At 48.7% G+C, this 27994-nt stretch overlaps 1 protein-coding gene across 4 annotated transcripts in view; it reads right to left on the bottom strand.

The window, feature by feature from the left end:
* Window positions 1-27994, bottom strand: part of LOC120734878 (bone morphogenetic protein receptor type-1A-like) — a 41093-nt gene that overhangs the window by 3148 nt on the left and 9951 nt on the right. The window contains exons 1-9 of one of the 4 annotated variants that reach the window (XM_040033966.1): window positions 9580-9690; window positions 9285-9475; window positions 7335-7625; window positions 2138-2300; window positions 1943-2045; window positions 1747-1846; window positions 1549-1636; window positions 769-913; window positions 238-430 (exon numbers count right to left, since the gene is read on the bottom strand). In XM_040033966.1, coding sequence (XP_039889900.1) covers window positions 238-430; window positions 769-913; window positions 1549-1636; window positions 1747-1846; window positions 1943-2045; window positions 2138-2300; window positions 7335-7401 — 859 coding nt within the window. In that variant the 5' untranslated portion in view covers window positions 7402-7625; window positions 9285-9475; window positions 9580-9690. Of the gene's footprint in view, window positions 1-237; window positions 431-768; window positions 914-1548; window positions 1637-1746; window positions 1847-1942; window positions 2046-2137; window positions 2301-7334; window positions 7626-9284; window positions 9691-19762; window positions 19862-27994 lie in introns of those variants that run through there. The other 3 variants (XM_040033964.1, XM_040033965.1, XM_040033967.1) reach the window with 3 other exon arrangements.

Genomic DNA, 27994 nt, shown 5'->3' with positions numbered 1-27994 from the left:
TAACGCGGTCTCTCTCCTCCGACACTCTGAACTTTCATGAAGCTGAAATAATGGTTCAGCTGTTTCTGCTGGGCAGCGGCGCCGTGCATAATCAAAATCGGCGTATCGAGCGCCCTGAGTCCTCGGGCTCGGACGACATCATAAAGCTGCTCAGAACCCACGACTCGCTTACCGCGGGTCACATGACCTGCACCGTAACTTCGTGAGAACGTGGACGTGTTTGGCGCACAAGCCTACCGAGGATGTTCTCGTGCCTCATCAGCACCGTCTGGTAGATCTCCGTCTCCCTGAACCAGCTGGCTTCCTCTCGGGTGAAGAAGACTTTTACGGCGACCTTCTCTCCCCTCCAGCGGCCCAGCCACACCTCGCCGTACCGCCCCTTTCCTATCTGACGTACCATCTGGATCTGCTTGGCGATGGTCCGCTGCACCTGAGGACGCAGAAAGGAAGTTTCAGAAGGGCGCGCCGAGTTTCCCGGTCGTTAACGTGGTCTGTGACCTTTGACCCGTTTTAAAAACAAAGCTCTGTATTAGTGTGTGAGCCTCTTCTTTGACCCTCGAGCGTCCTCCGCCGCAGCCAGCGTCGTCGTTTTTATCAATGACAGCGATGACATCACAGGTGAAACAACCTTCACTTGTAATCAAACTGAAACTACCAGATAAAATAAAACTCAAAGAAACAAAAATAAATTCTAATAGAGAACAAAGTAAAGTCACTGCTGGTGCTGACTGTTCTTTAAATCAGAGCAGGTGTGTTTGTAGCTCCTACCAGCAGGGGGAGCCCTGAGCCGCTGCCTGAGCTCTGAGACTGATGAATGAGGTCTCTGAGCGACTCGCCCTCCCGGATGAAGACATCGTGCTCCTGGTCCTTATGGTTCTTATGATACCGCTGCCGGTCGCTCTTAAACTTATACCTGCACACAGACACACACAGACACACACACACACACACCTCAGTTTGATTCATCAACAGTTTTACAAAAGGGTCCAAAGTGAGCATAATAAAAATGTCTGTGTGTGTTTACTACAGGCAAAAGTGAAGAAAATGTAAACAGGAAGCTGTCAGTTTTACTCTGAGAATGACTCCAAAATAAAAGCCTGAGCTAAGGAGCACTTTCTCTTTAACTTGACGTCTTTTTTTTTAGGCTCAAATTTGACATGAAATATTTGCAGTTTTGCTTTCTGCTCACTTTCAGTCACATTATTTTGATTTTACTCGTATTTATTTCACATGTGATTTCCTGATGTTGCTGTTAGTTACTTCATTATTGCCTTGGATGTGTTAGTGTGTGTTGTGTGCTGGTTGGACCATTTAGTGACTGATCATTACGAGCAGTAAGAATTCACTACACCAGCCCACGTCAGGTGATTTATGCACGGCTATCGTCGTATCAGACATCAACAGGAAGTGAAAGCCAATGAGCTACAGACACGTCTGCGTTTCAACTAAACGGAAGTCTGCATCACCGCCTCTCCCCGCTGTCAGCAGCAGGTCCAACAGTCTCTGCTGACTCGAAGGTGTGCCGGTCGCTGCCAGGTGAGCTCTTACCTGTAGTAGTAAACCACGGTGATGCAGATCAGCGTGCAGCAGCAGACCGTCATGGAGATCAGGAAGGCCAGCCAGTGGGGGCTTCGTTCTGCGCGCGCGCACACACACACACACACACACACACACACACACACATTAGTCGCCTGTGCGGCTTCACGAGCTCACCTGTTTCACACCTGCATCTGTGTTCCACGTTACCGGTGGGGGCCAGCGGGGGCAGCGTGGGCTGCAGGTCTCTGTTGCACAGGTCTGTGTTGCAGCACTCGATGGTCCTCCTGGTCTGAGCGTTGGGGGAGTCCTGCCGAGCAAACGGAGCCAATCACAACAGCAGGTCAGGAGGGAGGAGACACAGAGGCGAGAAAAGTGACAGACACGCCCACACAGACCGGCTCACCTTGCACTGGAAGTGAGAGCCTTCATACTTCATGCAGCCGGAGGTGAGCTGCACATCTCCGTGCTCGTCCTGCTCGATGATGGCGAAACACTGACCGTTCGTCCTGAAGACAGACATCATCATCATCATCATCATCATGGAGCAACGAGGACTCTACTCAGCAGTGACAGACTCTACTGCGCTGCTTCTACTCACTGGCAGGTGTTGTTGATGGCGTCGTCCGGGCAGTGACCCGAGCAGTAGCAGCTGAGGGATCGAGGGAGGTCCTCAGGTGCGATGGTGGGGCTGTCGCCAGGGCGCCGGGCCTCGGGTTTCACCCCCGTCCCCTGCAGGACGTGGTCCGGGTTCTGACCTGCGGCTGGACACGAAACAAACAGAAGTTAAAACATTTTTTAGTCTTTGGTGACGGCTGAGAGCAGCTCGGAGTGACTCCTGCAGGAGGTGAAACATTCTCCTCCACCAGCTGACGACAGCAGGAGCAGGACGGCTCCGTATAAGGACCACAGCAAACAAGACGGCGGGTCGGAGATCGCCGAGCAGAAATAAAGTTTATTTGACGGTTTTTATGGGCGCGAGCGGCGGCTCGCCTTCAGAGAGAGGATCAAAGGCAGAGATGGGGACGATGGTTCTTATCAGCTGTCTGCTCTTTATCTCAGTCCTCCTCTAATCCCCGCCCCTCCTTCTGCGCTGACGCCACCGCTCTCCTTCACGTTGCTCCTCCTCCTCCTGTATTTGTCTTTCAGATCACTTTCAAACACCTCGTCACCTTCCTTCCTTCCTCAGAGTAAAGACGGCATGTGGACGTGCACGCCGTCATGCCTGGACATGAACTACCTGCTGGTAGCTCACCTCCAGTCCCGCCCTCCCCCTGCCCCTCCCCCGAGAGTCGCTGTTACCGAATCACAGCTTTCATGTGCTGATCGTTTCCCTCCGAGAGCAACACAAAAGTTCATCCTGAGCAAAATCACCTCAAAGAAACTGATCATGTGATCATGCGATCATGTGACGGGGTAAAACAAACACCTGGATGCAGAACAGCTGGATCGTCTCTCTCAGCTCTTCAGTCATCGTCTGTTTCCTGTTTTTATTATCTGAAGTTGTGAAAGCGTGCGTCTGCGACGCCTCGCAGCACATGTCATCACTTGCTTCCTGTTCGTTTTCTTTGGGGAACGCCTCTCTCGCTCTCACATGTTTGGACGTTCCTCCTCCTGCAAGGCTCGCCGTCGAGGCGGCCTAATGTCGCCGTTTCTGTTCGGACCACACCGGCTGCTCCAACCGTGCTCCGCCCTCAAGCCGCGCTGCCACTTTAAGAGCACGCAGGGGGAGTCAGATTACCCAGCGTCCTCTCTGCCAGACCTCAGTCTCCACTCCGGCGGCCGGCACAATTATTAAGCACACATGTGGACAGAGGCAGAGCAGAGGCTCCACCCGTCACTGCCTTTCACCCAATCAGAGGCCCGAGGGGGCGGTTCATGAGGGCCTTCAGGTCTAGACAATGATGACATCACTGCTCGCCGATTTTTTTTTCAGCAGAAAAAAAAAAAAAAAAAAAAGACTTTAAATGATGGAGACGGTTGTTTGAAAGCTGAGATGAGCTGCAGTGGCATCAGTCTGCTCACTGATTTCTCCTGTCAGATGATTTCCAGCTCTTAGATTTTTAACTTAAAATATTATTTTTAACCTTCTGGGTGAAAAAGCTCAGCTTTATAATTCACACACTGAACCGTCTGCAGTCTGTAATCAAACACACGAGTCTTTAATTACTGCCTGTGCTGAGTCACAGTTACCTGCCCACCACACACCTGAGCTCCCACATTATGTCCTAATCCCGCTCTGCCCGCCGTCACGCCAACATCAGCGCTTAACTTATTTACAATAAACAGCTTTAAGGTTTGATTGATTTTAATCTCACACTTGTTTTAAACATCAGCTGTGACCGTTTGAATACTGAGCAGAAACACACGACTCCTCATTTATGCTCTAACTCCACGTGTTATTTTATTTATAATCTCTTCGTCCTTATTCCCACTGTGGACTCGTCATAAAACATGGTTTCCTGTGTCCCGGCTGCCTCCTGTGGGCATCACTGTGACCCGAGTGCTGTCTGAAGGTGGAGGCCTCCATCTTTCCTTCATTCTCAGTGGTGACAGTTTGTCTCCTGTGAGGAAAATATTCCCGTGAAACCATAGAAACGGGAATATAACCCTTTGATCTAAACCATGTGGATCCTCTCACTCGGCTCCTCCTTTGTTTGTCTCCACTTTTACAACGCGAGCCCGTCGAGCACCGCCTCCCTCCCTTCCTCCTCCTCACCAACTTCCTGCCGGGGATGTTTATGCATTCGTGTTGCCGAGGTGACAGAGAGCAGCTGAAAAGCTTCCCAGCGAGCTAATTAACAACCTCGTTATAACCCTACAACGAGCAGCGCCGTGGAGAGGACGCGAGGAGTCTGAGGAGGAGTTAACACGGAAACACGGACGCAGCAGCAAGAGCGCGAGGAGCTGCTCCCAACAGCCGCGGCGTCGTGCTGCAGGAGGTTTGTGGATTCGCTGTGATGTCACCACAGCTCTGCACCAAGTCAACCACTGCTGAGAGGGCGGGGCCTCGCCTGACTGACAGCGCTGACGGAGGAGAGGAAGTCAAAACTAGAAGCAAACAAAAGTCTCTCCTCAGCAGCAGCTCCGCCCATCAGTGTGAAACCGACCATCACGCCTTCCAGCGGCACAGCAGCTCACAGTGCACACGGCACGTCTCCGAGGACAACGGCGAGTGTGATGGGCCGTCAGCCCCGGGGGAGCAGCTGGTTTGACCCTGCAGCTCGCCGTCTCATCAGGAAATCTGCTGGCCAATGAAAGACAACCATGGACTTGACCCGCCCATCCACAGGCTCATCTTTGGTTTCTTCAACATCCTCGGGTTAAAGATGGCCGACAGACGGCAGTGACCTTTATCATAACTCAAAGATCAGATGAACGAATGACTGAGCCACAGCCTGACAGCAGGTGGGAGAATGTGCTGTGATTACCTGTGTTTATGTTGCTTCAGAGAGAAGCCCCGCCCCCAACATTCAACTGACTCTGCCCTCCAAAATAAAATATGAAGTGTGCCGCCGCCGCCACGGCAGGGTCCGCAGAGAGGAAACAAACACCGCTTCCAAGGGTGAATAAGTATCCGGAGGGATTGACGGATATTTCCGGAGAACAATGGCTGTTTGGAGAGTGCAGCGCCGCCAACAGCTCGTACAGGAAACGGTTAATGTGCAGAGAGGAAGTGAGAGCGGCAACAATCAGTTCAACAGCTTCCTGCAGGGAGGGGAGGGGCTCAGAGCGCCGCTCCAGCCCCCGCTGTGAAGAAAATAGATCCGCTTTCTCCTCAGAACAACGGCTCAAATATTACTATGAACTTATTTTCACATCCAGTGTCTTTAAAGTCACAGGTGTGTGTGAGCAGCTAACTCAGGTATGATGATGTCACAGCGAATCGTCACGGACACGGGGACACGAGCTCGGGACAGCAGAGCATCTATGACACATTTCACTGCCCAGCGTGTCTCAGCTCACCTGTCGCAGGTGTCCAAGGTACTTATTGAAAGATCCTGACTGATCAGTAAAAACTCGTCACTGAACAAACGCACACACAGTATTAAAGGTGGACGCAGTCTCCGTTTGAACATGACGAGCTTTTCACCTGGCCACCAGGGGGCGCTAGCTGTGGCGCCCAGGAAGTTGTCCCTGTGTCCGACCTCGACTCTTTCCTGATGGTTTATGGGCTCAGACTGAAGACGGCGTTTTTGGTAAATTTACAGACACTCAGACGGAGGCTCGTCAGCCAATGAGCAGCTCTCTGAGTCAGAGCAGTGACGTTAACACGTCAGCTCCACCTCGCCGTCACTTTGTAAATGTCACCGACACAAGTGGCTTCCTGACGGAGTGAAGGCGGAGTCAGCAGGCGAGAAGGTGGATGGAAAAACAGTTTGATAAGACTGTGGAGAGTCGCTCCCTTCCTGAGATTACAGCCGGCTCTTATCAGCGGACTCTGGGTGTTTGGAGGTCAGAGAGTGGCGAGGGAGGGGACGACCTCTCTCACATCCTCTCAGATCCACGCCAAGCTGGAACGCCTCCTCCGCCCTGAGACTCGGTCAGGAGGAGGCGCTGACTCTGTGGCCCCTCAAACTGACGCTCAAGAATCACGTCAGCGATTTCTTTCATATTGAGCCAGAGTTACAGAACAAAGGACTCAAACATACGGCCCACGGGCCACAACCGGCCTTACAAAGGGTCCAATGTGGGCCACAGGAAGGAAAATGTGGAAATGTCAAAGAACCCGGCCATAAAGTCGGAACTTTTACGGCATTTTCATCGGTTTTACAGCCTTTTTATTAACGCCTGTCTGTTTCTTTTTTCCCACTGTTTACAGCAAAGTTACTTCCACACAGCGATCGATATTTTCTGTACGTTTTCTTACTTCCTCAGCCCAAAGCAGCGTGCAGACGGCACATCTCAGGGACTACATGTGTCTTCATCAGCTGTCAGGTTAAAGCGGTTTAAATGCATGTTTATGATTATAATACATTTAAAAGGATCCAAACAGCAGCTTCAGTGAAGCTCGTCTCCACCTGCAAACATCGAGCAGACGTCGGCTGCCATCGATCTGGAAAAGGCTCCCCTGTGAATAACCCACAGATGCCGAATTCAATGTGCGGGAAGAAGCTGCTGGGAATATTTTATGGGAAGCAGGAGGAGCGGCGTGACATTTCTGTTTCTGTCCTTATCGGTCGGCCGACACTTAAAAACAGCTTAAACAAAAGGCTGCTGTGTGCACAGGGAGGGGGGCGCCGCTTACAGACGAGCCCCACGGCGACTCTGTATGCTAACGTCGCCTGAAGTAGCGCTTATCTGCCGAGGACAAACTGAAGGGTTAATGAGTAACCGAGCAGCTCGTGGGTCAGAGAGGACACGTCTGAGCCCAGCGACACCAACTGGGACCATCGCAATCACACAAAAGACACGAGAAACGATTAATAAAAAGATGGAGCTCAGGTGGAGTCCATGTGACCGTGAGACAGGAAGCTGTCACCAAACCGCAGCCTGATGAGGTCACTGGCAACAAAACGTGAAGCAGGAAGAGCCCAAGCTCAGTGATTAACAGCAGCTAAACTTTCAGAATAAAAGCACAGGTTTGTCCACTAATAACTGGATCATGTAGCTGACATATGAAGCCTTAAACATGTGGCCTTTCACTTCCTGTTTCTAAGTCTGACCCTGTGAGAAACACGCTGCCTGGTGCTGGTTCTGATGACGGTCACCATCATCTCTGTACGTTGTGTTTCTGTGACACTGAAAAACAAACACTGGCACAGCTGCTCACTCCAACCAGCTTTTAAACATCTTACCGTCAGTGCTGAGGGACAGCAGCAGAGCGACGGCCGTCACCGCCACGCAGACCGGTAGACCTGGCATCCTGCAGCAGGCCCGGACCGACCCGACTGGGTCCCACACCGTCAACGAGACCTGATGAGCCGGTCTGGGCGTGGAGAAGATAGTGTTATTGTTCTACGGCAGGAGTCTGAGGAGCAGGCAGGAGCTCCAGATGGAGGCAAGGGGAGGGTGGAGGTAATGGGGTGAAGGGCAATATCACAAAAACAGGTCCTCCTGGGTCTCACAGGCTCTGTGGGTCCAAAACCCTGAAGAAAAAAGAGAGAGAGAGAGAGAGAGAGAGAGAGAGAGAGAGAGAGAGAGAGAGAGAGAGAGAGAGAGAGAGAGAGAGAGAGAGGATTCAGTAAGACTTCAACATCAGCTGATCAGGAAAGCCTCAGATCCATCCCCGCTGTCACAGGGCGAGAGAGCACTACAGACAACCCTCTTTTATTATAATTAGTTTCATTATTCATCTCTCTGGTGTTCGAACACTGTAGCTGGTGACGATTCTCAGAGGAAACATTTCTGCGCTCTTCCAGCTCCAGAGCTTTCCTCCCCGCTCTCCTACAGCAGCTTTGCATGATTCTCCGGTGAAAATAATCCTCCTTTATCTGATCCTGGGCCTCGACGCAGCCCCTCAGTTGATCCTGTGCGAAACGAGCAGCTTCAGCAGCTTTCTGTTTCTGCAGCGTTGTAGTTATTAACTTTAATAACACTTCCTGTGTCATCACAGTGACCTCACACACACACACACACACACACACACACCCCAACAGTTTGGGCCAAAACATTAGAATCACCTGCTCACATGAGAGCGATGATGATGATGATGAGAGCATGCTCCTCAGCGTGCCGTGACCTAGTGACCCTGGCCGCCCGGCGCTGGCCTCCAGGGCCCGACTAACTACCCGACCATTTGTCCCGGGATGTTCTGCAATTACCGACGCTCGGGTCCTGCGCAGCTCTAATAACGTAATGTCGCAATTAGTGGGCGCCGAGAGAGGGCCAGAGGGGTGTGCGAGGGAATTAGCGGCGATGCGTGGCCGGTGTCTGTCACTTTTTATTTGCCCTCGGGCCTCAAACGGGTCCGACCTGTGACCCACTTTTCACACATCTCCAGAGAGACGGAGAACAAAGACGCACACACGGGACGGCGCCCAGGGCGGGTCGAGCGTACACGACAAACACGGCTTCAAATCCGAGGACAGGCATCGCTGAACGGTTTATTAATATTTACTAAACATTCATGCAAGAAAGCACATTTAGACACATTCTGCTGTTTGTCTACACAAACAGCAGAATGTGTCATCATGTATGGAAGGCTGAAGCTGCCAATGTGACTCATGACCCATTTAATTAAATAATGCTTAACTTGGTCATCACTGAATTATTGATTTGGGGGTTTTGGCTCCTCACACTCCCACAGCCACCCACCCGAGTCAACCCCACGACACAGTCTGAAGTACACCCATTTTCATAACTGCAATAAAGTCATAAACAAATCTTTAAAACTGAAAACAAGCTGAATCCATCCAATAAACCTCTGTGTTGGTGGGACACAGGAGCTGTGCTGTGATTGGTCAATCTGTTATTAGGTTTTATGCTGAGAGGCAACGGAGGTAAACTATGTGCTAATTCCACTTTAACAGAATTACAACGTTTAGCAGGAAGTTAGCGAGTTAGTTCCACCTAAAGCTGATCCACGATGTTCTGGACACGAACGAAAACAAAACTGGACGGCGTGTTAGAGAGACGACATCTTTTTACCCTCCAGTCCCGCCCTGCCCGAACATTCACACTCAGGATTTACTAAAGGTGTGTGTGTGTGTGTGTGTGTGTGTGTGTGTGTGTGTGTGTGTGTGTGTGTGTGTGTGTGTGTCGGTGGGCGTCTCTGAGTCGATATCACAGAGTGAAAAATTCTTCACCTTTTCGTCACAACAAAACCTCCAGTTTGTTTGCGGCTCTTCGCTCCATTTAAAGCCGACGGCGTGCGGCGATAACGCCGTCAGACGGGGCGGGCAAGTCGAGGCAGGCTCGGGACAGACCATCTGCTGCGACCCCCCGGCACAGGAAGCACGCCTCCCCCAGCCGGTAATCGCCTGACACGTCCACTTCCCTTTGAAAACACTCACGGCTGTTATCACAACTGAAACGCACAAAAACACACAAAGTCGCCGTGGAGACCAAGACGCCAGAGAGACAAACGACTGAATCTGTCACCTCGCAGAAAGAGCCTCAGACGCAGTTCACAAACGCTGCGGGTGAACTTTCACTCCTCCTCCTCTTCCTCATCGTGTTCAGACTCGTCTCCAACTCCTCGCTCTGCTGCAGTCAACAACAAACGCCTTTCTTCAGCATGGCGCTCATACCAGCAGATATCAAACTACCAACCCACTGCAGGCCGAGATAATCGGCTCAGACTCGGGCTGCGGCGGCCTCCTCATCCTCCGCAGCTGTTTACAGTAAACAGGCTGAACTTACAGCACAAAACCCTCCAGCAGCCGCTGCCGGCTACAAACAGTCTGTCCACTCAGGTTCGTCTGCACAGCGACGCCTTTGAGCAGCACATGGTTCAGAAGAACCAACCACTCAGGTAACCAATCCACACACAGGAACTCTGGGCTACTGCCACATTAGGACGTCCTCACAGCACTCCCACGACTCTGAGCATGAATATTCATCGATGCTAACACGAGAAGAAACACTAACAACCATCTGTGAAAAGAGCAGCTGAGCTCCAAGCACCAATCAGCACAGAGGTCTTAATCACATGACAGGAAGTGTGCGCAGGTAAAACCAGTGTTTAAAATGGTAAATGCCTGCATTTGTATAGCGCTTTTACCCAGTCCCTAAGGACCCCAAAGCGCTTTACACTACATTCAGCCATTCACACACTGTTTAAGAAGAACCGCTTCACGTAGAGCAGACAAAGAAAAAAAAACTCAGCAGCTCACCTGAAATTCTGCATTTGAGCCTTCAGGGCTTCAAATCCCTGCGTCACCTGCGTAGCTGCACAGGTGCTCTCCAACGTCCACAGATGCTTTTTGCCCATTATTAAAATTCAAACGTAAACTCATCAGTGAGTGCTGGTACATAATCTGCACACCGAGCTGCACACATGTAAACTGAGCAGGTACTACTCCTGTGTACTTCTATTCTCTGTGACCTGCGACCCTGCAGGGGCCCTCCAACCCTACTTTGGGAACCAGCTGCCAGATTAAATCTCTTTCTTTACACAAGTAACGAAACACTGTGGATGTGTTCAAAGGAAGAGAAGCATTCAAATCTGAAGCAGGAGAATAACCGAATGAAAGCACGGGGTGAGATAAGAGCAGAGACCTTCGCGTGGGCACGTCATTTTATGACTCATCAGCTGTTATTCATCAGCTTTGAAAGGCCAGAAAACAAAGTTAAAGGTGATGTTTGCAGATTTATTCACTCTGGATTTCCCCAGACCCGTAAAACAGAACGTCTAAATCCAAAAACAGGTCTTCCATAAATGAAGGTGCTGCCTGCAGTGGGATTCAAACCCACACCCTAACCCCTCCCTCTCTCGTCTCCTCAGCTAACAGAGGTTAATGTAGCGTAGCTGCTCTGGCGAGCTGGACGTCACGCCGGCGTCCTGGAGGAGGAACATTCACCGTGACGGTGGGAATGAAAGGAGGTATTGTTGGCGGTCCCACCTGTACAGAATAAACCGCCCTTATAGGGAACCACTGAGCCATAGCTGCCCCCCCGGGGAAGGAATTTGAGGTCACGCTGCTCCGGGGATGCTGGGAAATTTGGTGGGATGAAACCCAAGCAGCGGGTTAAGACTTGTGGAGAAACGGTCCTTTAAAAGGCTTTTATGGAACAGGGCGGCTTCGGGTATAACAACTTTTCATTCGGCCATAAAACTATGAAGTAAAATGATATCTGTGCTGGAGGCTCAGGATACACAGTTTTACTCTGATTACTTTTATTATTGCTGGCGTAGCTTCCTGTCTGACAGCTTGTTCTGGATGCTCTCGTGAACGTCAGCGTTTCAGAGCTCAAGCTGCTTTTGTATTTGTTTCAGCTCCACGATGATGATGTCAGAATGACCATAAATGGAGCTGATTAACGATTTGTTTTTGGCGTTCTGTGGTCAGGGTTTCATTTACCCAAATATAAAAGGCGTTTCTTCAAACAAAGATTCGTTAACAGCTGTGCCTACATGTGCAGTCACAGCCACGCTGCCCAGTTAAAGGCAGGAAACCCGGTCCTGTGGTTGTAGCTCCTGGTATCGATGCAGATCGCTGGACGTTTGTGGAGAGATCTTCACAAATACACATCAAGCTGGAATCACAAAACCTGAGAGTCGTCTTAGTGTTCTAAAAAAAAGCACTCACAGGCATCCTTGTGGATCCACAGAAGGATTTTCAGCTCGGATCTGTACGTTTGAGTTTGGCCTGTCCCAGTGCAACCAGAAGCAGACCGGCCTGTGAGTAAGCAGGTAAATCTTTTTTTATTTTTTAAGTATTTGATGGCAGCTTTCAGCACTTCCCCCACTTCCTGTTACAGGAAAAACAAAAGCCGAACATGTGTTGTTCAGTCACGTGGCCTAAATGTTTCAGTCAGTTTTAATGCTACCAGCTCGCTGAGGAGAGAAACTCCCGGGCAGCTCCACTCTGATTTACAGACCTTCCAGCTCCTCCAAGAGCTGTAAAAACGCTGTAAAACGACACTGGACGCTGGCAGGGAGGGAGAGGTGGGGTGAAGGCATTAATAATCCATCCCCAATACTGCCCCCCTCTCGATGGACTGCAGGGTGAAGGGCCAGACATCAATAATCAAGCTTTAATGCGCCTCCACTTCCTGTGCTGGAGGAGCGGCGGCGACAGACTAAATAAACACTACTGAGAGCTGATTGGAGGAGCCAGCAGCTCCTGCGCTCAATAAATAAATGCAGTAATGAGAGAGATGGGCATCAGGGGCGGTGGTGCAGGAGAATATTAGTGGGGACTGGGGTGGAGGGATGGACGGAGGTGCTTTTTCCTTCTGCTGAGTTCCATCAAAATCAAATCAGAACCTGGACAGGCTGAAAGAATATTTCTGCGAAATCAAACGGACTTTTTTCTAACCTCTCAGTCTGAGCTCCACTCCATCAAACTTTCCACTCGGCCTGAACGAGCTGATAAAATCTGAGCCGTCGTGAAAATCAGGATGAAAAACAAAGTGGATTTAATTTCACACATGCAAACGTTAGCTCAACGTTTCAAGAATCTGCTGAAGGAAGAAGATGCTAAAACATTCAAATTACTCACTTCATGTTAAAAAAATGAAAATAAAACCATCTGAATAAGGACAGTGGACTCTAATGTGTTAAATAATTACAATTATCATTTATTTCTTACCCGGCACCAGCTCGGGCTGTTTGTCAAAAGCTTTGAGGTAAAAACATGAGCCCCGTCGTTCTGTCCTTTTAGCCCAAGTTTGTATCGAAGCACGTCTGTGACAGCGAGAGCATCAAGGCTGCCTGTTCTCAGTTACGAGGCTTCCTGAGCCGATTTCAGGAGGTCCGTCCGTTAGCTGCAGCAGTACAGCCGTGTCCTCCTCGAGTGAGGGACACCAAGAAACCACCCACATGTGTGTCCCACAGACCCAACTCAAGTCAAACCTCTCCTCTCCTGTATCAGGCCCTAAACGTATTTAACATGGGAGTCTGTGTTCACTGCATCATTCCATGTTTGGCACTCATCACCACCTGCACTCATGTATACATCTATCTACTTAGCACTTTTAATTCTTATTTTTATGTCTATTTAAGCGTTATATGACAGCATGTTTGCACTAAGCACCGCAGCAATTTCCTAATGTTGTAAACCTGCTCAACATTTGGCAATAAAACCCTTTCTGATTCTGATTCGATGGGGACTGACTGCTGGAGCCTCCGGTGGACACTAGAGGAACTGCAGTTTGAGCCGCTCTGGCGTTTGGTTTGGGGCTAAGGCCGTCCTTATGCTCGCTGCGTTGCGAGAGTCTCGGGTGTCACGTGACCATCCTCACATCGTGAGGCCATCTTTGCAGTGCATCGTGTGAGCACAGTCATGCCTGTTTTTAGCACGTTTAATGACAATGCTGCACAGAAGCTCAGAGACACACGGATGTTGGAACTGTTTGAAAACTTTTTTGTCAAAAGAATTTTGCAAAAAAAGTTTCTGGTCTTCTGGTTTTGACTTCTCTTCATCAGCACGTGTGACATGCTACTGTCTGAGTGGTGATGTCTATCGTTTAGGAGAACACTGCAGCGGCAGCGAAGGCTCGTCTGAGCACGGGAGCCTGAATGGGCCAAACTGACCAGCTACCCTAACCCTTTATCCCATCTCTCCCTCTCGTTCTTTCCTCCTTGCTCTCCTTTGCTCCTCATCTTACTCCCTCTTCTCCTAGCATGCTCCATTTGCTGCCTTCCCTTCTCCCCCTCCTCTCTCCCATCCTTCCAGCTTTCCATCAGGTTTCTCATTTCTCGCCTCATCTCTCTGCCTCCATCTTGGCCCCGTTCCCCGGCCCCTCCAGGGGCCCCCTCCTTGCAGGCGGGCCTCTGGGTGCTGCAGCAGCCTCCCGTTGGTGTCGGCGCCCTGCCTGACATGCCTTTCAGGGCCTGGGAGACTGCAGGCCAGACTTTCTGGCTCCACTGCCATTGTTTGCCTGGCTGCTCTGTGCCTCTTCCCTGGCGATGGATTAGCATAAGAATACCCAGAATACCCCGAGCCCCGGTGAGCAGTGCTGCGGGCCTCTTCCTCCCTGCATCTTCCTTCTCCTAATCCTATTCTTCTCCATCCTTATCCTCCATCTAATCCCAGAAATTAACTCAAACGCACCTTTTCTTCTTCTTCCGTTGGGTTTATTAGCACTTTATTAACAGGATGAACTTTAAGCTGCCATCAGGTGACCCTACATGCAGATGTAACATGACGTCAAGGCCAAGAGCAACTCAGATGTCTTATTAAGACTCTTATTAAGTAAGATTTATCATGAGAGGACTGCCAGCACAGACACAGACTGCCAGAGCTTTTATTCTGAAAGCATCTTTCAATTTGTCGATGACATCACAAAGAGCTTTGTCTGATTTTAGTGTCCGAGTCTGACCCGTTGGTGCGCTCGCAGAAGAAAACGATGCTTTTGGTTTAAACTGAATGATTTGGGGGAATTGAAGCACAGAGTGCCTGAACCTCACTTCAGTGGCACACGCCCTCACCGTGTGTGTGTGTGTGTGTGTGTGTGTGTGTGTGTGTGTGTGTGTGTGTGTGTGTGTGTGTGTGTGTGCGCGGAGGCAGAGCAGGCAGCAGCGAGGCTTAATTTCATTAGAGGCCGACAGAGGATCTGCAGAGCAGCTGCAGCACCAAACCGGAGGAGGAACATTTACTTCAACTCTTCATCATCGTGTTACTGCAGCACAGATTACCCACAATCCACAGGGGCAGCGCAGGTTTACGGGATCTTTTTTTTTATTTATTTATTTATTTTTATCAGTACGATCCGTTTATTGATTACGATCAAAGCTGGAGACAGAGGCTAACACGGGTCCCAGTTATATGATAATACAGCAGATCTGCTTAGTTCAGGATCCCTAAACGTTTTTAATCATGCTAATCGCCATAGAAACAAGTCCATCCATCACTCCCACAGTGCTGTGTGCCACGGCTGAGTCATAAAACAAACACACTCTGATCATAAAAACAACATTATGATCCTGAATCGCACGCCTGAGGGGAGAGGACGCTCAGGCAGCCCTCCCAGTTAAACCAGTTAGCTCCACCAAAGTGGCTTCATGGGAGGTACTAAACATGCCGACCCCAGCCATCACGAGGTACCCCCCAACATCCAGATTTACCCCCCCATCCTCCCCCAAGGTCATAAATCCAATTAGAGGCACAGCAAACAAACACACAACAGCACTAAAAGTAAAACTTCTCAGAGACAACGGCTCATCGCACACACACACACACACACACACACACACACACACACACATAATGAAATCATATATTTAATATTTCAGTCTGAAGGTAAATAAAGCAAACTGCATTACCCAAACCCAGTTTATTTCTATAGCACGTTTAAAAACAAAACGTTTGCCCAAAGTGCTGAACAGAAGCACAAGATACAACCACTGACACTCACATAAAAACATATCAACTCAAGCCAGTCTGAACGCTATCGAAAAAAGGTGCGTTTCCAAAAGCATTTTAAAAACAGGAAACGAAGATGCCCGTCTAATATTTAAAGGCAGCGTTTTCCAAAGTTTTGGGCTCGTTCTCCTCTACGTTTAAGCTTTGATTTTGGGACAACAGCAGCTGATCTGAGGGTCCGTGAAGGAATATAAGGCTGAAGTAACTCGGAAAGGTATGGAGGACCAAGACCATTAAGGCACTATAAACCAGTGTTAGGGACTTTGAAATTAATACGTGAGAACAGGAAGCCAATGAAGAGAAGGACAGGACAGGTGTACATTTTCACAGCTGTGGGGTACCAGTTAAGAGGCGGGCAGCAGCATTTTGAATGAGCTGAAGACGAGCAAGAGATCGTTGGCCGACTCCAGAAAACAGCATTACAGCAGCCAAGCCGTGTTGAGGCAGGCATGATTACCTGCAGCTCTCCTCTCAGTAATTTCCAACTTTCTGAGCCCCGCCCCATCTGTCCACAAACGCCCCGCCCATAAACCCCATCCAAAGCTCAATTCATATGGGCTTCATATATAGCACCAAATCAGTCAGCGTGAGGTAAAGACCTACAACCACACAGAGGAAACCCGACACTGTTGGCAACAGTGGGAAGGAAAAACTCCCCTTTTAACTGTCTTGTGTGATGCACCCTGCAGGGGCACGTGGAGCCAAGTCTGTCCGCCCAATCACAGCCTTGCTTTATCACTTTTATAGCCAGCAAATTAAATAATCTGTTTCTGAGCGAGAGTAGGATTTCTGTTCGTAGCCACAGTCAGCTGATCTCTGCTGCATTTCGATTAACAGCCTCCTCCTTCACCTCCCCCTCAGACTCGCTTTTCACTCCGCCCTCCCCCCATTCCTCCTCCAAATGTTGCTGGAATGTGGGGAGCAGGTAATGGAAAACACCCACCCCCAACCCCCACCCTGCAGCTCTCCGGGCCAGGAAACCAGCGTCCTGCTGGCATTTCACCACGCAGCAGAGGAGAGGTCCAGAATTTTAGCACATATTTGAAACACAGAAAAACCTGTGAAAAATATAAAGAATCACAAAGGAGAACACGACAAACGTTAGGAAGTCATGTTTTTACCCAGTTCAGCTCATACTGAAACACTTCTATCATCACTGAACGTAAACGGGGTTAAATGGGACTGTGTGCTTTACGTTACTCTCCCCTCATGCTGGATCAAACAACCTCAGCTTCCACACGTTCCTTCTTTAAACAGAACGTTTATCACATCCTGCCACAGTTATCACAGATCTTTGGCCCATCCATCCGCCCTGGGCTCCTCTCTACAGTTACAGTGAAGCCATGCTACAAACAGAAACACTCTCACTCTCTGGACTTCCTCTTCCAGTAGGGGGTCACGCTCGAGCTCATCCAGAGAAAACGAGGCTCTATGGAGCTTCTGGAGATGTTCACCATGTTAGACAGAAGCAGGCGGGCTCTGTTCACTGACGGCCGTCTGTTTCTGTTCGGTGGGATTAACAGAAGTTCAGACTGGCTGCACAGCTCTGCACCAAAGTGCACTGAAGGATGTGCAGCTTGTTTCTGGTGGAGCTAAAACCGTCTCATCCCAGTATGAAGGAGGGGAAACTACAGAGACCGGAGCGCCAACAAGTTTTCCCACACACAATACAACTAAAATATGACGGTAACTTTGTGTGTGTGTGTCCATGTGTGTGTGGGTGTGTGTCCATGTGTATGTGGGTGTGTGTGTGGGTGGTCTGGTCAGACTGGACTGTGCAGAGAGGCTGGATGGTTTCATTCACCGTGTCACGCTGAAAATGCAGCCAGGCCACAAACGACACGATACAGGTGGTCCTGTGTGTGTGTGTGTGTGTGTGTGTGTGTGTGTGTATAAACTGCAAATATGGATATAAAAATAAACGGAGCCAAAAAAGTGTGTTTTTTGCCAGTGTTTGTTAAAGAGCCATGTGACACTGTTAATGATGCCCTGCACTCATCAGTGTATCACTCAATGACAGATCAGTGTTCACACTAACCAGCACTGGCCTGGTTCAAGCACACTGGTCCATCATCATATAGCAGGGTGTATTTACTGGTCCAATCACGATCGAGCAATTAGGCCTGAGGTACAAAACGTCACTGAGACGTAGTTTAGAAATCACTGATCGTGAGTTTCAGCTAAAGCTCATAAATCTTCTTTGCATGGACGCCTGGACGTTAGACTAACAGCTGGGACATCTCACTCATGGCTTCACTGCAGTTAATGATGGTTAATCAGCCAACCGGGTCAGTGCTCATCGTCAGCACGTCCACTGAGGTGGCTGTACAGTAATGACATCAGCCATTAGTTTAATTAACATTTTCACAGCTTCCTTCTGTCGACTCCTGAGAGCAGGAACGATGTGAGGCCTTAAATTATTTCAAACAGGTGAAATATACACTTTTTTTAATCTGTTGTTACTGCTGCTGCTTTCATCTCTCCACGTTTGTTTATCTCAGATCCATCCACGAGCTGTGATGAACTCAGTTTTCCCCGAGCAGTCGTCGCCACTCGTGACTTTCCTCGAAGTATGTGACTGCGTGCTGAAACCAGGCCGACTGCTGCCTTTGTTTCAGCGCGCGGTGACTCAGGCGTCTGAGTTTGAGCTCGCTGACAGACCTTCAAACAGAGCCGGCCAGTCTGCAGCACCAAATCGCTCCCATATGTCCCCGAGGAGCTCTGCCCCCCCACCTCCACACTTCATTCACATGCGGCGGCGCGCAGGGCAAACCCGACAGGGTTCAACTGCAGTCAGGATTCCAGCTTTAGCCGAGTGACAAAGAACATGTCAACAATCTCCAAAAATAGCAAACGAATGTCAGACGCAGCCGATTACGTGAGCGTCTGATAAAGTGTTCTCTCAGGCTGACTGCTAATGGCCGTCCTGTCACAGATAGCTACGCTGATAATAAAACACTAACAACGAGCTGGCTTTGCTGTTTTTCAGAAACATCAGTGAATAACCGACTGAAGGAAGCCAAAGAATCAGACCGTCTGCAGCTCTAACACTGCGTCGCATCAAAGTTAACCCTGAAGGCAACACGAGCCAAACACAGAGATTACAAACAAACAGGAGCTTCAAGTTTTTTCACTTTTAACAAAAGAGGAAAAGAAATGAAAACGTCTTCATGCTGAACACCGTCCGGCAGTCCTCGCAGCACCTTACCTGCATTACTGTCGACCCGATTATGATTACAGAGCCCAAAGAGCAGCGAGGCCACCTTCATCATCATCTTCACAGTAACTCATTCCCCTGCTGAGACCTGAGCAGTATTTCGATATTAGTTAGAGCCCTAATTTGGTGTGACATTACATAATGCCTCTCCAACTCCTGTAGCCCCGCCCCCATCACAGAAAACTGTTTTTTCCATTTTAACGTGTTCGTCTCATCCTTTCAAACACCCAGTGACACCAGCACTAACTGACCGAGGCCAGCCGGACACAACGCCAGCAAAGCGGTGCGAGCATGCGTCCCCGCCCACTCTGATTAGGCTGTACTAAGGTGTGTGTGTCACGATTCAGCCCAAAAATATCAGACAGAAGCGCCGAGCTGACAGGATCCTCCTTTCCAACCTGACTGTCAACGTTTTTGACCTTTAAAAGATCAACAGCACAGAGAGACGATCAAACCGGAGAACACAAAAACAAACTGTCATTGAGGGAGATTTAACCTTTTACACACATTCCAGAGCTTTTCTTAAACACTTCCCTTACAACACACACACACACACACACCAGCACACGCACACACACCAGCACACGCACACACACACACACGCACACACACACACACACACACACCAGCACACACACACACACACACCAGCACACACACACCAGCACACACACACACACACCAGCACACTCTCTGATGGAGATGCAGCCGTCGGCTTGCTGTAATCAGTGCTCTTCCTGCTCTGCTGTTGTTAATCAAACCACATGACAGCTCCAATGACCCAATCAGAGCCTGCAATTAAAAGCCAGGAAGCCTCCTGATTGGCCAGCCTTTTCTTAAACAACCCTAGGGTCAAAGGTTAATCTCCTTGAAGCGCAAGACAGGCCCAGGCAATCACAGAGTAATCACCGCAGCCGTCCACAAAATATAAAGTTTGTTTGTATTTTCTGCAGATGTGACACATCAGTGTAGTGTAGTGTGTGTGTGTGTGTGTGTGTGTGTGTGTGTGTGTGTGTGTGTGTGTGTGTGTGTACACCTGACTGTTGAGTCCATGGTGGAATAATGTGCCTCTCGGTACACGGCTCCATGGGAAACGTAGTGTAGAAGTCAGATCAAGCCAACATCACGGCGGCAGCTGAGAGAGAGGAAAACAACGACGTGGTTATAACTCAGTGATGATCATACCTGCAGCACGTGTACCTGATTAACATCATCAATCATCATTAAGGCGGCACCATTTTCTGCCTGGCTGAAAGCCCAAACAGAGGTCAGGGAAGCACGGGAATCTGTCCGGATCATCGTCCTCACTGACTGATGAAAGTGTTCCCAGGAGCCCTTGAGGACCAAACGCCACCTTCCAAGACTGTGCACCCTCTGAAGGACCGCCTTTAAAAAAAATCCTCCTTAAGCTCTCCGGGCATGAACGCAGCTCATCATTAGCTCAGTGTTGATGTCAGATGAGTGGAACAGCGTGGCTGACAGACGGGGAGCCTCCTCCTCGCCTCCTCGGGCACAGAAGCCTTTTTATCTGAGCGCAGAGGCCTCCTCAAAGGAGGCTTTATGCGGCCGAGGAGGCCCATGTCCTCAGAGCAAATTAATATTCACACCCAGAGAGCCGAGAGGAGGAGAGTCCAACACCGAGGACTGACAGGAAGCTGCTCACACCACAGCCAGTCTGACAAAATAAGAGTCAGGTCCAAGTCCAGAAACCAGAAATAATAATTGTTGTAGAAGTAACAACAACAACAACAACAACAACCACCTGTTGCCTTTTTTTCTTCGGCTCGAGTTGAGTTGAACAGCGAGTGAGTCTGAGCTTTAATGGAGCTTAAAATCCAGTAAAATCACTCACACACACACACACGTATATAAAATATATATGTAAAAAAATAAAAATCACATTTAAACTGTGAAAGTAGTCCAAAAATGCTACAGAGCAAATTACTAATCACACAAATCTGAACAAACTGCTGTAAAGGTCAAAGGTCAGGGCCCTAAGTGAGCAGTCCCTCCTCCTCACACTACACCTACGTGCAGCTGCCAAAACTAATACTCAGCTAGAGGTTCGGGCTCTTACTATGGAAGGAAAAGCATTATGTCAGTGGGATGTCCCCACGAAGATAGCAAACCAGACGTGTGTGTGTGTGTGTGTGTGTGTGTGTGTGTGTGTGTGTGTGTGTGTGTGTGTGTGTGTGTGTGTGTGTGTGTGAGGCAGAAAACCCCGTCAGCGGTGAGTTATTATAGAAGAGAAGGGGAGAAAATAGATGTCCGAGGACGAGAGCAGTCACAAGCTTGGCCGACAGGAAAACACACACACACACGTATTTATATCCTTGTGGGGACATCTCATTGACATAATGCTTTCCCTAGCCGCTTACCCTAACCATCAAAAATGAATGCCTAACCCTGACCCTTACTCTAAATACCTAACCATAACCTAATTGTAACCCTGACACTAAAACCACATTTTGAGCCTCAAAAATGCCTTCAAACCTAAGGGGACCAAAATCCTGGTCCCCACGAGGGCTGTATGTCCCCACGAGGGCTGTATGTCCCCACGAGGGCTGTATGTCCCCACAAGTACAGTAAACTACCAATTTTTGGTCCCCATGAAGATGTTAATACCCATCCCCCGTCTCCCCCCCCCCCCACACACACAGAGTTACAGGGGAAAAATGAAGGGAAGCTAACAGCTGACAGCAGGTCAGACGACATGAGCCGTGGTTGAGCTTCAGTCACAGACAAAGCCTAGAAGGCAGGACGTGCAGCATATCGTTCACCCTGCTCTTCTATGCTTGAATGATAAGAGAACGTGCCTGATTCCAAGAACAGACCTGTATTAACAGTTCAGGAATATACGGAGCTTTAAATTTGGCACTTTCCATTGTGACCTCATTTTTATGAGGACTTGGAGAGCTGCAGGGCTGATGGAGACAAGAACTAATGTAAAAAGTTTTATTTTTGCACCTTCAGTCAACAAGCCGGATGGAGACGAGGGAGAGGTCAGTACAAGTTTCTGAGGGCGAACTTGTGGAGTCTCTGCTTTGGGCCCAGAGGCCTGCAGACGGCTCTGCAGTCACAAAGACCTCTAACCAGCTCCCCTCAAAACAAAACTGTCATATCCCATATGAGTTCATGTCCCGTTGACAGACCTGTTTAACATCCACAAATGAGTTGAAAAACAGCGAAACATCCAAATAATAGTGATGATTTTTGCTTCGATCAGCAGGGTTAGCATCCACAGGCACACAGAACAAAAGGTCCTCAGAGAGAATCTAAAATCTAATTCAGTTTTATTCGCTGATTAGCATTAAAAGTGCACACAGTGAAAGATTTACATATTTGGGAATCACAGTTAAACTCTTCTCAGCCCCCACCTAACCATACTCTAGTAAATTCGCACCAGAGGTACACGGTCGTGTGGAGCGCACAGAATGATATTACTTAGCCATTCAAGGACCTATTCTAGCAAGAAACCAGCATCAGTTGGAAACCAAGATTTGGTCACCCAAAACAGGCAGATACTCTGGCATTCCCAGACCCCCCAACCCACATTAGAACGCTATTCTTCCCCCACTCCCTGTATGAATGGCACCTGTTTGAACTCATCATCTGTATAAAAGACACCTGTCCACAGCCTCAAACAGTCAGACTCCAAACTCCGCCATGGCCAAGACCAAAGAGCTTTCGAAGGACACCAGGAAAAGTATTGTAGACCTGCACCAGACTGGGAAGAGTGAATCTACAATAGGCAAGCAGCTTGGTGTGAAAAAATCAACTGTGGGAGCAATCATCAGAAAATGGAAGACATACAAGACCACTGATAATCTCCCTCGATCTGGGGCTCCACGCAAGATCTCATCCCGTGGGGTCAAAATGATCATGAGAACGGTGAGCAAAGATCCCAGAACCACACGGGGGGACCTGGTGAATGACCTGCAGAGAGCTGGGACCAAAGTAACAAAGGTCACCATCAGTAACACACTACAACGGCAGGGAATCAAATCCCGCAGTGCCAGACGTGTTCCGCTGCTGAAGCCAGTGCATGTCCAGGCCCGTCTGAAGTTTGCCAGAGAGCACATGGATGATACAGCAGAGGATTGGGAGAATGTCATGTGGTCAGATGAAACCAAAGTAGAACTTTTTGGTATAAACTCAACTCGTCGTGTTTGGAGGAAGAAGAATACTGAGTTGCATCCCAAGAACACCATACCTACTGTGAAGCATGGGGGTGGAAACATCATGCTATGGGGCTGTTTTTCTGCCAAGGGGACAGGACGACTGATCTGTGTTAAGGACAGAATGAATGGGGCCATGTATCGTGAGATTTTGAGCCAAAACCTCCTTCCATCAGTGAGAACTTTGAAGATGAAACGAGGCTGGGTCTTCCAACATGACAATGATCCAAAACACACACCGCCCGGGCAACAAAGGAGTGGCTCCGTAAGAAGCATTTGAAAGTCCTGGAGTGGCCTAGCCAGTCTCCAGACCTCAACCCCATAGAAAATCTGTGGCGGGAGTTGAAAGTCCGTGTTGCTCGGCGACAGCCCCAAAACATCACTGCTCTCGAGAAGATCTGCATGGAGGAATGGGCCAAAATACCAGCTACTGTGTGTGCAAACCTGGTAAAGACCTATAGTAAATGTTTGACCTCTGTTATTGCCAACAAAGGTTATGTTACAAAGTACTGAGTTGTATTTTTGTTATTGACCAAATACTTATTTTCCACCCTGATTTACGAATAAATTCTTTACAAATCCTACCATGTGGATTCATGGATTTTTTTTTCACATTCTGTCTCTCACAGTTGAAGTGTACCTCTGGTGCAAATTACTGACCTCTGTCATCATTTTAGGTGGGGGAACTTGCACAATCTGTGGCTGACTAAATACTTTTTTGCCCCACTGTACATATTTGGGAATCACAGTTAAACTCTTCTCAGCCCCATCTAACCATCTCTTTAAACCTTCGACCCAGGACGGTGGGTTTGTGGAGCGGCACAGAAGTGGAATTACTTGCTTTAAGGACCTATTCATAGCCAACAAACCAGCATCATTTGAACAACTTGCTAACAAATATATTCTTCCACCATCACACTTTTTCAGATACTTGCAAGCTGGGCACTTTATTTGTTCCCAGACTCCAGGCTCAAGCCTCCACTATTAGAAGCTATCCTACGACTCAATCCAACCAACAGAGGGCTGATTTCCCTGCTTTACAATAAAATGTTAAATTTGAGACATACCTCTTCATCCAAGCTCAAGACACTGTGGGAAGAAGACCTAGACGTAACCTTCTCTGACGAAACATGGGCCTCCATACTCAAACATGTCAACACAACATCATTATGCGCCCGCCACTGTTTAATCCAGTTCACACGGTGCATAGAGCCCATTTCTCAACATCCAGACTATCCCGTATCTATCCTGAAATCACTCCACACTGTGACAGATGCAAAACTGCTGAAGCCTCACTGGTCCACATGTACTGGTCTTGTCCCAGTCTCGTTCAGTTCTGGACAGATGTTTTTCATAGCTGTCCAGGATTCTCAGTGTGACGCTGGCCCCCTTCTTGCTCTGTTTGGCATCAGTGGGAATGAGGTGCTTCTACGCCTCTAAAAAACAGACGACATCATTCTGTTCCCTGTTAGCCAGGAGGGCAATCCTACTGAGGTGGCAGGACGCTCCCCCCCACTCACAAACCGTGGTTATATGACCTCATGGCGTCAAATAAGACAATCACTCCAGAACTCTACTGGGAAATTTCAAAATCTATAAGAATTTTTAAGCAAACTATTTCCACACCTGACATAAGACAGTGTTCAGGTGTCGGGCAGTGACCTGGGTGGGAATGAATGGGATTATTTTGCAGGGATTATGTTACTTTGGGAAATATCATACGTCTATTTATATTTCCCTTTTTCTTTCTTTTTTTCTCCTTTTATTTGACAGCTGAAGATACATTTCTGAACCCACTTTACAGCCTAAATGTACTAGTTAACCCAAATGTACAGATCTGTAATCCTTTTTTCTTCCTGTTTTCATGTATAATATATATGTATAAAAGGAAAACCTCTTAATAAAAAGACATTGTTTAAAAAAAAAAAAAAAAAAAGTGCACATTGGAAAAGCCGTGAGGGAAACAACACGCTTGCTTGAACGCTTTATCATGACTGCGTGAAACTTACAAACCGCTTCCACTCCTCTGATAACCGGACTCGAGCTGAAATCAATCGTTTCGACCAGATGAGCTGAACTGAAGGTCTCAACGACTCAGAGCCAGAAAGTCCTCGTGGCGATGTTTGTGTTACTCTAAGTGAGATCATCTGTTCTGATCCTCTTCAGTCAGAAGGGCGGTTAAATAAACGCCTCACACAGCCAGTTTGATCCTGGCGTGGACATCAGTCACATGTCAAAGCATTCCTCAGCTGCATTTCTGCTCGGCCTTTCAAAATAAAACTCCAAACTTTATTTAAAAACAAACAGAGATCCTATGGCAGTAAGACAAATGTGGCAGTGTTTACAGGTCTGTGGAGACGCAACAGCGTGGATGTTTATGGTCATAAGGTGGAGGCTGTTTCCTTTAAGAAGTGAATGAGAAGCAGCCCGCCATCCATCCAGTCAGGTGACAGTGAGCTCTGGGTGAGTGCTCATGATGCCCGTGATGATTTACCGTCACGGCGAGCTGTTTACACCAACCAGCTATTTAAAGGAAGCCCGACAGCCAGAGAGAGGGAGGGAGAAACAGGAAGCTGCTCAGTTCATGCTGACTGCATGTTTACACTCCCCTCAGCTCACATACATGTTATTACCACACACACACACACACACACACACACACACACACACACACACACACCTCTCCGAATTATTCTTAGAATATAAACATGGATTCAGATGGGAGCTGAAATTCATTCTTGAAGAGGTTATTTTGGACATTTAACTAAATTCAAACAGGTAAGTTACTCAAAACAGAAGAACCTGCCTGCACAGCCTGTCAGTGAACATCAGCAGCCACGCTATTGGTCAGATAAGGACAATAAACAGATCTGGACGTCCGGTCCACCTGCCTTTAGCTGGAGCTGTAGTTCTGATAGTGTACCTCACGCACACCTCTCACAGCTTTGGCCTGACGTCGTCCTCCTGTCCAAAACAAACTGAACGAGACAGTTCACAGTATTGTGATCACCTGACGTGTAGATGTACTAGCAGTTTAAAAACCTGCCTTATGGCCCACCTGAAGACTCATTTTTAATAATCAGCCGCCGCCGTCAGCTCTGCTTTAGACTGGGCTTAGAGTGCTCCGGGGCAGCTGATGTTTACACGCAAATTCCAGCGTTTGAGTGACGTGTGAGATGGTGTGAAACCACAGTCTGACAGGAAAGCAGTGAAACCAGTCGTCCTTGTGTGAAAGCAGACGGGCAAAGCGCCCGAGCTGTGCCGGCACATAAACAAACACATGGCAGGACCAGAGAGGAGACGAGCTCAGGAGGAGGTCTGTCTGCAGCGGGGAGAGAAAACAAAGTCCAGCATTTAAACGCCGCTGAAGCCTCGCTGCAGCGCTTGCGCGTCTGCTTCGCCTCAGGCCACACCACGTCAATCTGATTCCCAAAGAAACCGCCAGTGCCGCTGGCCACCAAACTCGCCGTTTTACATCACCACCAACCGAAAACAACAAACATCAGAGGATCGACCCTGAACGAGGCGCTGCAGCCCGACAATCAGCCGTGCGTGTGGAATACTACAAATGCAAACGCTGCCTTTGGTCACGGTGCTTACGAGGGGCGGTCAATCAGAAGAAAGCTGCCTTAAAGGGGGAGGAGCTAAGAGCATCAATGACGTTTTAACCTGACCCAACCCTCCTGACCTCAATTCTGCACTTTGATGATGTGACTCATCTTCCTGTCGGATGCTCTTAGTGATGCTCGGGCAGATTACAATTAACATGTGGAAACTGCTCCAACTGTCTCACCTGCAGCGATGACAGGTGTACTGAGCTGTTCGCCTACATTTTCCACAGCGTCGGAGTCTTCAGCGTGCACCGCAGGGCTGGACGGCGCTGCAAGGAAGTGGAAGCAAAGCGTTCAGATGTCCCACGTCTCAGATCCCAGCTTTCACAAAACCAACAGAGGAAGACGAGCGCAGGGATGAGACACTAATGGCATCAAAGCGAACAGCAGCCGGCAGCCAGAGCTAATTGAAATTAACGAGCAGAAACCAGGAGGGAGCGGCGCTGTGTTCACAGACCCCGGGCGGAGTGGGAAAACTCAGGGGTGCCGGTCGTACAAGACAAACCGACTGAGACAGAAAAGGACCGTAAACACTCGGCTGTAACGGCTCGGTCCTCAAACAGTTTGCATAGTTCAGCTTCAGATTTATTTTCAGACTTCTAAAGCACTTAAAAACCAGACTCTGCTTATTTTCACCACTTAAGAACTGGCAAAAGAGAGTGGGAACAGGGCAGTAAATGAAGAGGGGGAGCGCCAATGTGACACTCACGCATACGATTTTCTGCTTTGACATTAAAAAGACGACAAAGAAATCCAACCTTTACTAATACATATGACAATGTGCTTGATACTTGTGTCTAAACTAACCCGACGACGTTTGTAGCTCAGTCCAGCAGACGCCTCCACCTGCACTCAGAGCAGATTACAACAATTTCAATGAAGCTGATTAACGATGAACTGTGGTTCTCACATAGAGAGAAAGTGCCGTAGAAGCTTTCGGTCTTCTGAAACTCAAAAAACTTGAGCCCAAACTCAAACACACCCTTCACAAAAAACAAATAAAAAAAGTTGAATTTATGAGGAAAAAAGATCTGAGTTTAAATGAACGTGTGATTGCTCGTGATGCTGTAACAATTATTTCCCCCGAAACACAAAAACGGATTGTACGGTTACCTGCTGACTGTCTGTGTGTTGGTAGCCTGGGCTGCTCAGGCATTTATTCGCTGTGCAGGTCTATAAGATTCAGCCGTTTCCAGTGCACACATTAAACTTCATGCAAAACTGATTACTGCAAACAGCATGAAGGCTGGAGGACCGAGGCGGAGATCCACCATCACCTGAATCCTGAGTCCACGATCGAGGTGGGGAGGAGACGGCTCCGTTAACAAGCTGGACACGGAGGGGAGGGGTCAGGGGTCAGGATGGAGGTCGGGGGCCACCACCACTGCCCCCACCAGCTAGGAGGATTAGGAAAAACAAATCTGCCTCAAGAATGAAGGAGGAAGTGAAACAGACGCCTGACAGTCCTTCCTATGAATC

This window comes from Simochromis diagramma, unplaced genomic scaffold (assembly GCF_900408965.1).
Source record: "Simochromis diagramma unplaced genomic scaffold, fSimDia1.1 OVJJ01000176.1, whole genome shotgun sequence".
Classification (NCBI taxonomy): domain Eukaryota; kingdom Metazoa; phylum Chordata; class Actinopteri; order Cichliformes; family Cichlidae; genus Simochromis; species Simochromis diagramma.
This window is presented reverse-complemented; position numbering and strand designations above follow the sequence as displayed.